The sequence below is a fragment of the Polyergus mexicanus genome, unplaced genomic scaffold, assembly GCF_030449975.1.
Source record: "Polyergus mexicanus isolate NDT 795.1 unplaced genomic scaffold, iyPolMexi1.0 SCAF_4, whole genome shotgun sequence".
In the NCBI taxonomy this organism is placed as follows: Eukaryota; Metazoa; Arthropoda; class Insecta; order Hymenoptera; family Formicidae; genus Polyergus; species Polyergus mexicanus.
Window position 1 is genome coordinate 4,118,109 of NW_027223324.1, and position 12,064 is coordinate 4,130,172.

Consider the following 12,064-nt stretch of genomic DNA (forward strand, 5'->3'; position numbering starts at 1 on the left):
AGAGTACTATCAACTGGACCCAGATGTTCTAATTCAGTCTTTTGAGTTAGTATAGTGTCTGACAATTCATAAATATAAACCTATATAAAATAAATTATACATATTGAGAACAGCATAAATATTAATTTTTTTGCATATTTCTCATATATATAGAATGAACCTTATTGTCAGATGTAGAGCCAACAGCTACATCTCCAGTTTCTTGATTAATTGACACACATGATGGCTCGTAACCAATTGATAAATTTGACAGCTTATTATCGTTTTGCGTAACTGCAATCTGTAAAGAATGATGCCATTGTGTTTTACATTAGTGATAAATTTATTACATATATAAAGTGTCCATAAAGGTAATTTGTACTTTTCTGAATTTATTTATATATAGCAAGTTCTGTAATAAAAACTACATATTATATTTTTAGAACTAGAAAACATTAATAACTAATACAATAAACACTATTCTCTCTTTTCTTAGAGAATTGCTAAATAAATTCGAGAAATCCAAAACTATCTTTGTGGACACTGTATTTGACTTACTTGTCGGATTGAGGCCACTACAGCTATATCATTATATATATCTAGACCTCGTGGCTGCGAATCCAATTTTACTACTGATGTCTCCACGTATGCATTTGTTGCGATATCGATTGACCTTAAAGTATCATCGATGCCGGCGGTATAAAGTAAATTACCCGCGGCCTTCATTCCGTTAATTTGATTACCATGACCATGTCCTTGTACACGATCATTCTCCCCTGTTTCCGCATTCCAATTGGTAATGTAACCATCATGAGACCCAGTATAAATCGTACCTCTATCAGGACTTAATGTTAGTACTGTTATTGGTTTGTTATGACCCTGAAAAATGTCAAATTGGAAAACAGTACAAAAAAAAAGAAAGAAAGGAGTTGAATTGAAATTGCGAAAGACATAAATAAGGAAGAAAAGCAAGAATTACTTTTATTATCCTTATAGGCTTCTGAGAATTGTCGACATCAAGATAATTGATGAAGCCGCTAAGTGACACAGATAATAAATGCTTCCCTTGCCATAAACAGCTTACCTGAAAGCACAGATTTAACACATATTGCATATTTACCTTTTCTGAGAGACTTTATAAATTGATTATATAAGTTACAAACTTGTTGATCATCAACTGTTGTTCCCATATTGAACTCGGTAATTAAAGAACGCGTTTCTACATCCCACAGTTTACAAGTTTTATCTCCAGAGGCAGTTAATAATTGTTTACTATCAGGTTTCCATGCAACCTATAATACAAAAAATAAACATTATTCATTGTATTTTTACAAATTATTAAAATTAATTTGAAATAATTTGTCACATCATCTTTCTGCATCAAACTAGTTAGATATATATTACACACCCCATAAACTCCACCTTGATGCGCAGGAGAACCTATTTCTCCAACGAGATCAGAAGTTGTTGCATTATATATAAATACTTTTCCATCAAATCCACCGGAAGCAAATAAATTTCCGTCAGGCGAATAACGTACAGTTTGGACGAAACGAGCATGCTCTTGCTTCGTCATTCTAAAATAAATAGCATACAATAAATTATGCAAAGATTTAAAATACTTAATAAAACATAGAATAAACATGGTTTATTATATATACTTGAATTTGAATGGAGGTCCTTCGAATACGGCGATAGTATTATCTTCGCTTCCTGTTATTAATCGAAACGGTCTTGCCGGTCTGAAATCGCACGAGTTGATAGACTTACTCTGACCAGAGATCTCACCTACCGATGTTCCTGTTTCTGCCATAAACACATGTCCAAATCTAAAAATAATTATTGATATGTTAACACTATTTCCCTAATGATATTTCATTCATTGTAATGATAATTAAGTACCTTTCTCTTCCTTCCCCAACTACGACCATACGCTGACTATCTGGTGACCAAGCAATATCCTTAATGGGCCCGCTGATAGGATGGAATTCATTTTTTAAAATATGCTCCTTGTTAACTGTATCCCAGATACGTACTTTACCTGATTGATCTGAAATAAAAACAACATTATGTACATGTTTAATTCCTACTTTAGTTCTCCTGTATATCAAAATTGGAACAAATTGATAGATCAAAAGAAATATACAACATTCTATGCTATAAAATTTTGAACAAATAGATAATTAAACATAATTGTCAAAGATTATAAATAATAAAGACCATGCACTATAATAATTAGTAGTTATTATATTTGATTCTCGGATAATTTAAATCTCTGTATAGTGTATTAATATAACATTTAAATATTATTAATAATATACCTCCTGAGGCTATGTAGAAACCACTAGGAGAATATTTGGCAACGTTCACAGGGCAAGAATGTTCTGTATAGACATCTGTTATTGCTGGATTCTGTAATATATATTCAGAGAGATATATAGATTATCTATATTTGTTTATATTATTTTAAACAAAGGAAAAAACATTTGTTATAATATAAAAATTTACATCAATATTTCTAATGATAACACTGTTGCCATTGGTGTATAAAAAGTTTTTTCCCTTGGGATCGCCACCTAGCACGAGAGGCTGCCCTCTTTGAGTTCTCGGTAATGCAGCAAATATATATTCTGTAATACAAAAAAATGGAAACAATTAGACAAGAAAATAATAAGGAATACAATACAAAGATACAATATCTTCAATAATAAGTGAGTGTGTATTAAATAAATCGAGATTATAAATATCTGTAAGAAACCCTTGAATATCTTTAATTTTAATATCGTTATTTTATTTTTTATTAATATTATTCGTTTAATGTTTAATACAATAAATAATAATTTATAATGGGCATAAAAATTTTATTATTTTTTATTATTTATTTAAGTACAATATTATTTTGGTTACATAGAGTACATAATAAGTGAAAAATTAATAATAAATTTACAAAAAAGATATTGTCATATAAACATAAGTGATCAAATAATATGAAAACAATACATAATACATCCAGTTACTGGAACTAGAATACTCTTCCTTGATACATTGGCATAGATCCAGTTCCTAATATTTCAAATTATTTTGAGACTAACAAGCTACAGCATATCCTGCATGATGCTATAGTTTCTGTTCTGAAAGTATTATAATATTATTGAAAGAATTTTTTACATTTCAAAAATGATATACATTAACTGTTATGTGTAGTGTTAATAATAGTTTCTTTCTTCTCTTCTCTCTCTATATAATAATAAGAAAAGCTATTTCAAATATATTTTTTATTATTAAATAATTTTTACCAGTGTAAGTATTTATGACATAATTAATACAAAATAATTTTTCCTTTTTATATCTTTTGTTTGTCTGATAAGAGTGTAATGTGATAATATAATCAACTATTATCTGAGATCCGATCTTTGGCATTTAATATCTGTTGTGATTCACCTTTTTTCCGATGTGGCTATATATAGAGTGTCCAAAAAAAATCTCTTAATATATATTAAATTCTGATTAATCGATCTTTTCTTTGGTAGCTTTTTAGCTTTTAATATCTTGATAATTTTTAATATAACGTGCGTGTAAAATTTTAAATATTTTAAAACTCCAATAAATAAAAAATGTTTTGAAATTAATAAAATAACAAATTTTATTACTTAAATGCATCCTGAAAAATCTTATTTTGCGAAAAAACATCTTTTCGTCAATTTTTCACAAACAATATATTTCTCTCAAATTGTCTGAAAAATCTGTAGAGAAGAAATGTCAATAATTTTCGAACACCCCATACATAGAAATTGACATCGGCAGCGCGTCCGGCGTATCATGTCATGCACGACGATACTTTTGATTCTAAAATAAAAATAAAGAGAAGTATAAAATATGAACTAAAACTTGTTATTTAAATGAATACAAGCAATGTAAAGAAATCTGCGCGCATAAAAATTCTTCCTTTCGTGCCCGATACATTATAACGATTTTATGATCCAACCGAAGACGAGTGAACCGGACAAAATCGAGAAGAGATATGTACTTTATACAGTTCTGAAATCGTACAATACGGCAAGCTGGTCCACGAACGTCTAAAGTGTCTTCACACTGTGACTTACTTGTTTCATACGACATCTTCCCGATACACAGTCTTCTTCGCACTCACTGATATTTAACGAAATCTCGAACAGAAAATCTTGATGCCTACGGGAAGCTGTACGACAATACGTATGACACCCGCGACAGCACCTCGCACACATACACACACACACACTCACGTTCGCAATACTTGTTCCGCCCTTCGCCTTATTTGGTTAAAACATGAACAAAGATGTTACTAGATCGCCTAAAACGTGCGTGTAACAGGTGCGTCTTAAGGTAACATTTCCATGAAGCATTACAAATCTATCATGACGCATGCTTTTCTATACTTTTTAAGGGTAACATCCCATGATTCATAAGCAAATGCATAAGGAAATGGACCAATCAATTTTCGTGTCTCTATTCTTACTGTGTTTATGGATAACAGAAATGAGGTCTGTTCTTTATCGCTGAACTGGCTGCACCAGTTCAGAGCCCATCCTTTTCCTTCCAATGGGGAGAGAAAAAGATAAACTCTGAACCGGTGCAGCCAGTTCAGCTGCAAAGAACAGACCCCTTGACAGCTTATATATTTGTCTTTCCTCGTCTCTTCCCCTTTCCACAACTTCATTGGCCGCGTTCAGCAGAGAAAGCGCTCAGTTATCATCTTGTCAACACTCGACATTGATTCGTTAGTTCTAAAAGTAAGAACCAATCACATTCGATTGCTACTAAGCGGTTTTCTCTGCTGAACGCGACCATTATTTCCCTCACTATCGTTTGCAAGATAAACAATTTGATCGGTGAAAGGATTGAGAAGAATGCAACTGTCGTGGACCAAAGGGAGATACGCGCTTTGGTTGCTGATTTTACAAATAAAATTGACGAATTCGCGGACATCCTGGCGCTTAAATGCCGCCGACAAAGTTGTGAAGACGACCGATTACGTGAGCGGGATCGAGGAAGATCCGATTTTTGATATCCTCGCAAACAGCTTCTTTATTAACAATGGTCAGATCTGGAGTAGGACCGCGACATTGGAGAAACACGAGAAAGTACAGATATACTGTCAAGAGTGTAAAGGTTTTGCTAGTCAGGAAAGGTAAAGTCAACCACGTAATTATTGTGCCAAATATTGTTAGGTTATAAAATTATATTCCTAGAATTTGTATTCTCTTTTTAGCTTCATTTTTTATACTTTCTTTCAATTTTCTTTCTCCCTTTCTTTGTTATATTATGATATTATTTTTCGATGGTTTGAAATATCGCATTCTGGCTTTTTATAATCTTAAGTGGTAAGATAAGATATTATTTTGAATGAGAAAGAGAGATGATTCAGGAAGAAAGCCAAAATCTTTTTAGTTTTTCTGTTTGTATCGTTGTAAATCGTATTTTTTTTTGTTTTTATTATACACAAACAAATACTATTTGTATGTCATAATTTTTTTTTTTCCTGTAGTTAGCATTTTGTGTGTGGCTTGCTGTTCATTCAGTGTTAAAACAGCCCTAACTTTGGTCCCCTTGGCAGACGACTCTCGTCATATGTGCTGAAGGACACAAAAAATATCAATGAGTCCTTTCCTCTGTCTTCGCAAGTGTCAAATGAGCAAGTGACATGTACCTCTGGTCAGCAATGCGACAATATAATATTAGATTGTGGCAAGCCAGTGAATTTTACCTATTATGATAATCTGATTGGTGTGGCAAATAGGAACAAGCACCCATTGGTACCAGAACCCAATGTAGCACTTATGTTCAAGAAAAACGGTGGCAAAACTATTGATGTTGATATTGACTTGCTAGAAAAACGCTTGAAGAAAGCAAAGCGAGAGGTATTTATTTCAAAGTCTAAATCAGATATATACATCAGCTGTAAATAGTAATAGAGAAACTGTATACTTAATTAGTATCTTCATTTTCTTTTTTAACATTTTTGCAAGAAATATAATTGCAATTAAAATACATCTTTGAGATAATAATATATATGTGTGTATGTGTGTATATATATATATATATATATATATATAATTACATGAACGGAAAGTTTGTTCTGTTTTTTGCTAACAGATAAAGACTGAAAAAACGGCACGAACTTTTCCATTCAACCCATAACATGATCTTTTTTAATGACTTTTTCTAATTTCTCTTTAAATGAGTTTTCTTCTTTTCAGAAACCAAAATCTGTCCAATTATATAATCAAATAGGAAATTTTTGGCGTATTAAAGGCGATGCACAGAGATCAATTGAGTGCTTTCGTAGGGCACTTGCAGTATCGCCGCAAAATGCAGAAGTACTCTTGAACTTGGCTAGAGTATTACTAGTACAACATTACTTGGATGATGCGGCGTATTTAGCCAGGCGATCCTTAGAGTTGCAACCCCCAGATCGCAATGCATGGGAGCAATATCTTACACTTGGACAAATATTCAAAGTAGACAATAATTTAATAACAGTATAACTATTATCAATTAAATATATTCATATTTGTGTATTAAAATTACAACACACATCTTTAATATATAATTGATAAAAATTTGTGATAAAACAAAAATTATTAAATAATTATTAATTATATTAATAATTAACTAGTTATTTTCTGGGAAGTTTTTATTTTTTTCTATGTGTTTATTTTCTTTATTACATTTATTAATTAGTTATTTTCTTTACTATGCAAAATTCAGTAGAATTTAACAATTTGCAATTGTATTTCAGTAAGTAATTAATTTAAATCTAATTTTTCTAATGTTTTACTCCAGTAAATAATTATATGCTAAAAAAATATAATACAAAAACAGAATTCACATTTATATCAAACTAAAATTTTCAAAGAATATATCAATATAAAACTCAATATTGTTAGATACATTTTTACCTTTTCATTTTACAGGCATATGGACATTTTCAAGAGGCAGCTGTTCATTTGCGTCATGCACTGGAATTAAAACCAGATCTTTCTGACGCTGCCGACGCATTAAAAGAAGTCGAGTCATTGCCGGCTGCAAGTATACATATTTATACGTTGCTGATTATCATCTGTTTGGTATGTAAATTAATCGATTACATATACAAATTTTGTTCAAAGAGCCTCTATTCTATATTAATTATTAAATAGTTCCTTTTTTTTGGAAACTTTAACAGAAGTTATGTTATTTGAGCGGTTTTACACAAAAGCAAATTTTGTCTTTTTTTTTTCATGTATATTTTTATGTATTACAAGGCGGAAATTATTACTGATATGATTGCCTGTTATCATTGTAGGTACTCGGTGTGCTCTTGGTTGTGTTAAGCAGTGTAGAATGCGATGAGGATTCGACTCTAGTCAGTGGACAGCTTCAACGTCCAGTACAACGACATTTCAGTCGTGCTATGGCTATGCGTAGTTTACGGCTGAACGTTGCACGCAACAAACGTTGTTGATAATGATAACTCATTATTAGACGAATCAGTCGTTCGTACAAGTGATAGAATAACTTTTCATGCCATAACGCGATTTATTCCTCTGCAAAATATTATTTGTGATACGATTCGTAAAAATTCTTGGGATGCACTCTTTAATTATTTATTATGTATTTTCATGCGGAAAAAAGAATATATAAAGGAATATACAAGAATTTTATTGCTATTTGATCATGTCTTCCTACCCGAGTCTTCATCGAAAGATAAACTCGATAAAAATTTAACGCCCATTCAATATTTATTCTTATTCTCTTAATGTGTTTACAGAAAATAAAAAATATGGAATGTTATACACACACAATACTACACACCCATATGCACATAATATACATAAATTAGAATTACAATAATTCTCTTTTAATTGCTATCTCGCATATATAATACGATATACAGTGCAACAATTTCTTTTATTATCATATACATGAAATTAGAATAGATACAAGGGATATTTTTAATGTGCCTTCCATCTATATATCACTTTGTAATATGATATCTTATATATTAATATACGATTAAAGCTGAATGTTAAGATGCTACAAAGTGTTTCAAAAAGATATGACAGCAGCAAAATCTTATTCTTAAAATTTATAATATCTGATATATTTATGATATCTTTGATATTAGATTATGATTGCAGAAACATGTAAAGCTAAGCACATAAAAAGGATTTCTACAATAAGGATAGAGGCAAAGTTTCTATCACATTTCAGAAAATTGTTTTATCAAAATAAAAAATAATTCTGTTGAAGTGTCACTTATATGTATATAAATTGCAAGTATTATTTATGTCTATAGCTATGCATTCAGTTTTGCTTTGGACATATCATAATTTCAGATATTTGTTAAAATGTTATAATGATTGTGTTGAAAAAATACTAAAAATTATTTGACCAAGTTTAACATTTACTTTTAGCATTTAATCTTTCGTTTTGTTAATAATGATATTGAATAACTTTATATATATATATATATATATATATATATATATATATATATATATATATATATATATATAAAATCACGTTTTGAAAGTATTTTATTCTAGCTATTTTTTTTATTAATATCAGCAAGGTTATCCTTTTCTTGGCCGTTCTACATTAAAAATAATATCTTTTACATTCACACACACATACACTATATATTATATATTTATTTTCTATTTAATTATTACTATTATTCAAATATTATTTCTTGTGTATATGATGTAGAAGTTTATTTTTAACGTTATTTTAAACATTATATAGCTCTCTTTGATTATTATTATTTTTACAACTTCGACATTTTTTACTGTTACTTCACACTTTTTTTAAAACAGTTCCAACAAGGGAAATCCTTGTAAAGAAAAGAAGAAATAATATAATAAAATTTCATCTAAACACTCATTCAACAAGTTTCACATTAACAATATGTTTAACAAGATTATTTTACATTAAAATTTAGTTGGATAATGTAAATAACATTGTATTTATAATATAATCAACGAGTCATAAACACACAATGTAATAGATTCTATTTCTTGCCATGAAGACAACTGGGCTGCGTTCGAGAACGTCACCCATGTGCACCGAGCGTCATTTTATCTTCGTTATTTACTGAAAGTTAAACAAAGATAGAACGACGCTCGTGTGCACAAGGATGACGTTCTCGAACGCACCCCTATTGTTCATTATGAATTTTTATATATCATTACGCTTGCATATATTTCTCAATTCAAAAAGAAGCAAACATTACTCAAACATTTTTTTTATTTACATTATTTCAAATAAAGAAAATTATAATTTTTTTCTTTGCTATTTGCTAAAGAGAGGCAGAAAAATTTTATTATTCTGCAAAAAAATATAAGATCTAAAAATCAATTTTTAATTGTTTTCGCGATTAGAAACAAATATTTTTAAACTCAACAATAAAATATACGTGTATGTATATATAATATTGTTAAATATTCTCTTCTTTCTATTAAGAATATTCTTTATAACAATTTATTAGTAATAATTAACATATTTGAGAAAAGGAAAATATAGAAATAGTTTGAACAAAAAAGAATATAGAGTAATATGAAGAAACTTTGCAACTATTTCAATGAATAAAATCCTGACTTGGCTCAAATATATTTTTAAATTTAATAAAGAACTTTATGAACATCCAGTGTATGAGAAAATTAGACCGTTTTTATAATAGGCCTTTATAATATCGACAAACATTGCAAGCTAACAGCCGAGGCCAAATATTATACTTATTACACATATTTAACACAACATACTAATGTTAAAAAAAATTATTTAAATATCATATAGAAAACTTTATTATAAAACTTATATAATCTATTTATATGCATTTTTTAATTAATAAATAATTATTCTTTATTTTGTATCTCTAATTATTTGATTTTTAAAAGTTATATTAACAAATCTCTCTCTAACAATAAAATCTCTTTTCTATTCTATTTTTTTTTATAACTTGTGATTTTTCACTGTAACAAACTTTAACATAGTATTAATATAATTTATAAAAATCGAACAATTAAATATTGACTAAAGAATAATTATTATTTATCATAAATTGAGAAAATGTCATGTATTTTCTGTTGTAAGTATTAAACAGATAGTGTTAATAATTGTAATGTGTGGCTCAAATTTGCTTTTGATTTACTTAACGCATCTAATTTATTGGACTAATTTATACAAGGCACTAAATACTTCTTTTTAATATCAACATTTACATATGTAAAAATTGTATCTCCACATACATTGGATGTCCGAAAGCAATTGAGATGCATAAATGTTTGAATGATATTTGTAAGTACTAAAATTTTTCATGATAAGTTTCTCCTTTCACAGATGCTACTATAATTTTTATTGCATGCTATAGTACATACATACATTCATACATACATATATAAGACTTTCACTATTCATACAGACATTGTTTCTCTCGACAATCACTCTTAAAATGTCTAACTCTCTTGTGTATCTATTATGTATAATCGATTATTTTAGTTACTTTAATATATATGGTGATTTAAAAATAGGTGGACAAACTTTGACAACATATTGAGGATTTCTAAAATTTGACCATCTGTTTCCAAATTATCCTATATAAAATAAGACGTCTATACATATCTTTTTAAAGTTAGAATTGTACCCAACTTGCATTGGTCATTGTAGGTGTGGATGCTGATGCTGATGCTGGTTGAGAAGCACTGGCAAACTCGCCCCACTCAGCACTTGTAACATCTTGATTCTGACTCTGTTGCGGCTTGTGCGCTGGTGAAGAAGTAGGAGTCTTTGCTGGTGGTGGAGCAATCTTGACACCACCTGGAGGAGGTGGCAAACCTGCGACTGCACCGGTACGTTGTTTGGATTTGGATGAAACTTCACTGCCATCTTTTTTCTAAGTAATAAATATGTGGAAATATAATTTCAAGATGTTGCAGAAATAGTTTATCAAAATATTAAACATTTAATTTTATCAAGGAAGAGTTTTTCCATATTAATCCATGCAACTCTACAGGATTCTAAAAAAGATAATAGAAAAGAAAAGAAAAAAAAAAGAATTTTTTAGTTATTAGAAGCTAACAAGAATATAACATACAATATATTAATTTGACTTTGACGTTTTGATTATCTGACTTGAGATATTTTTTTCATATGTAAATTTTAAATTTTTATTTTATCATAATTTTTTAGGTTTTAATGAAAAACATGTTTTTAAAAATTGATTAAAAAAGAAAATAAATACATGATGAACATATCCTTACAGTGATCTTCATGTTAATCTTGATAGTTTCACCTTCCTTAAATCTGAGATCCAATTCCTGTTTTGGCTTCTCTTTCTCTTTTTCAATTTGTTCTCGATTCTTTAACCATTTGAAATGATCTTGAAGAGCGACATTCAAATCAAAACTATCAGATCTGTCTAAGAAGCCAACACCTATGAAAGCTGACCGTCCATTATCATCTTGAATTCTCAGGACAAAATATCGGGAAGAGTCAGTAACTGGTTCTACTGCTATTCCAGGATACTGTTCGATAGGACACTTGGCGAACAATTCACCCGTAATCTTGTCCTCTAACTTTATCGTTATGTTATCTCCCTGTGACACTAATCGCATGCGACCAGTCCATGAAGGTTCCTGCAGATTCCAGTCAGCCGCCCTGTGATGAAATCACGAATGAAGCCGCATATGCATTCATACGTTTTCGATAAATAAAAATAATTTACTTAATTTAATTTAATTTACTTTACTAGACTCATTCGCGAGCAATGGAACAGTTAGTGTTGTTATAACCGAAAACAGATACAGATCCATTGCTTCTGACATATTGAACAGCTACGAAATGTCGTTCACATTAAAACGTGTTTTACGTTTACCGATAACCCCTGTTGGTTGACCTTGGCGGAATTTTGAAGACGAAAATCTCAGATTTCACCAGAAGGACGCTTTCGTACGTTTCCATCGCGCTTGCCGATAATAATTTTCACGGGAAACAATCACAGACAGTCACACCACACGCGAGGAAACTGAAACTGAAACCGCTATTTAAAAGCAGTTCGTTGAGTCTT

General features: G+C 29.9%; 3 protein-coding genes across 5 annotated transcripts in view; 1 reads left to right on the forward strand and 2 right to left on the reverse strand.

Moving 5' to 3' along the window:
* Flr (actin-interacting protein 1 flr) overlaps nucleotides 1-4,229 on the reverse strand; it is a 19,211-nt gene extending 14,982 nt beyond the window's left edge. The window contains exons 1-11 of the mRNA XM_070294764.1: nucleotides 4,083-4,229; nucleotides 2,488-2,609; nucleotides 2,301-2,391; nucleotides 1,882-2,029; nucleotides 1,641-1,808; nucleotides 1,388-1,556; nucleotides 1,143-1,271; nucleotides 959-1,063; nucleotides 538-858; nucleotides 161-280; nucleotides 12-80 (exon numbers count right to left, since the gene is read on the reverse strand). Of these exons, the coding sequence (XP_070150865.1) occupies nucleotides 12-80; nucleotides 161-280; nucleotides 538-858; nucleotides 959-1,063; nucleotides 1,143-1,271; nucleotides 1,388-1,556; nucleotides 1,641-1,808; nucleotides 1,882-2,029; nucleotides 2,301-2,391; nucleotides 2,488-2,609; nucleotides 4,083-4,098 (1,458 nt within the window). The 5' untranslated portion in view covers nucleotides 4,099-4,229. The remainder of the gene's footprint in view (nucleotides 1-11; nucleotides 81-160; nucleotides 281-537; nucleotides 859-958; nucleotides 1,064-1,142; nucleotides 1,272-1,387; nucleotides 1,557-1,640; nucleotides 1,809-1,881; nucleotides 2,030-2,300; nucleotides 2,392-2,487; nucleotides 2,610-4,082) is intronic.
* Nucleotides 4,230-4,648: 419 nt separating this feature from the next.
* On the forward strand, nucleotides 4,649-7,665 carry LOC138932539 (uncharacterized). The gene is made up of 6 exons (XM_070294455.1): nucleotides 4,649-4,748; nucleotides 4,832-5,146; nucleotides 5,573-5,876; nucleotides 6,216-6,476; nucleotides 6,933-7,085; nucleotides 7,304-7,665. Exons 2-6 carry the CDS (start codon nucleotides 4,866-4,868, stop codon nucleotides 7,460-7,462), a joined length of 1,158 nt encoding a protein of 385 aa, XP_070150556.1. The 5' UTR covers nucleotides 4,649-4,748; nucleotides 4,832-4,865; the 3' UTR covers nucleotides 7,463-7,665.
* On the reverse strand, nucleotides 7,116-11,967 carry LOC138932541 (NECAP-like protein CG9132). Of its 3 annotated transcripts, none has more exons than XM_070294460.1 (3): nucleotides 11,867-11,951; nucleotides 11,259-11,655; nucleotides 7,116-10,891 (listed from the first exon to the last, which is right to left on the reverse strand). In XM_070294460.1, exons 2-3 carry the CDS (start codon nucleotides 11,610-11,612, stop codon nucleotides 10,631-10,633), a joined length of 615 nt encoding a protein of 204 aa, XP_070150561.1. In that variant the 5' UTR covers nucleotides 11,613-11,655; nucleotides 11,867-11,951; the 3' UTR covers nucleotides 7,116-10,630. The 3 variants fall into 3 exon arrangements, with proteins under 3 accessions (XP_070150561.1, XP_070150560.1, XP_070150562.1); XM_070294459.1 differs by lacking the exon at nucleotides 11,867-11,951 and adding an exon at nucleotides 11,742-11,860; XM_070294461.1 differs by having other exon boundaries at nucleotides 7,118-10,891; nucleotides 11,873-11,967.
* Nucleotides 11,968-12,064: the final 97 nt, after the last annotated feature.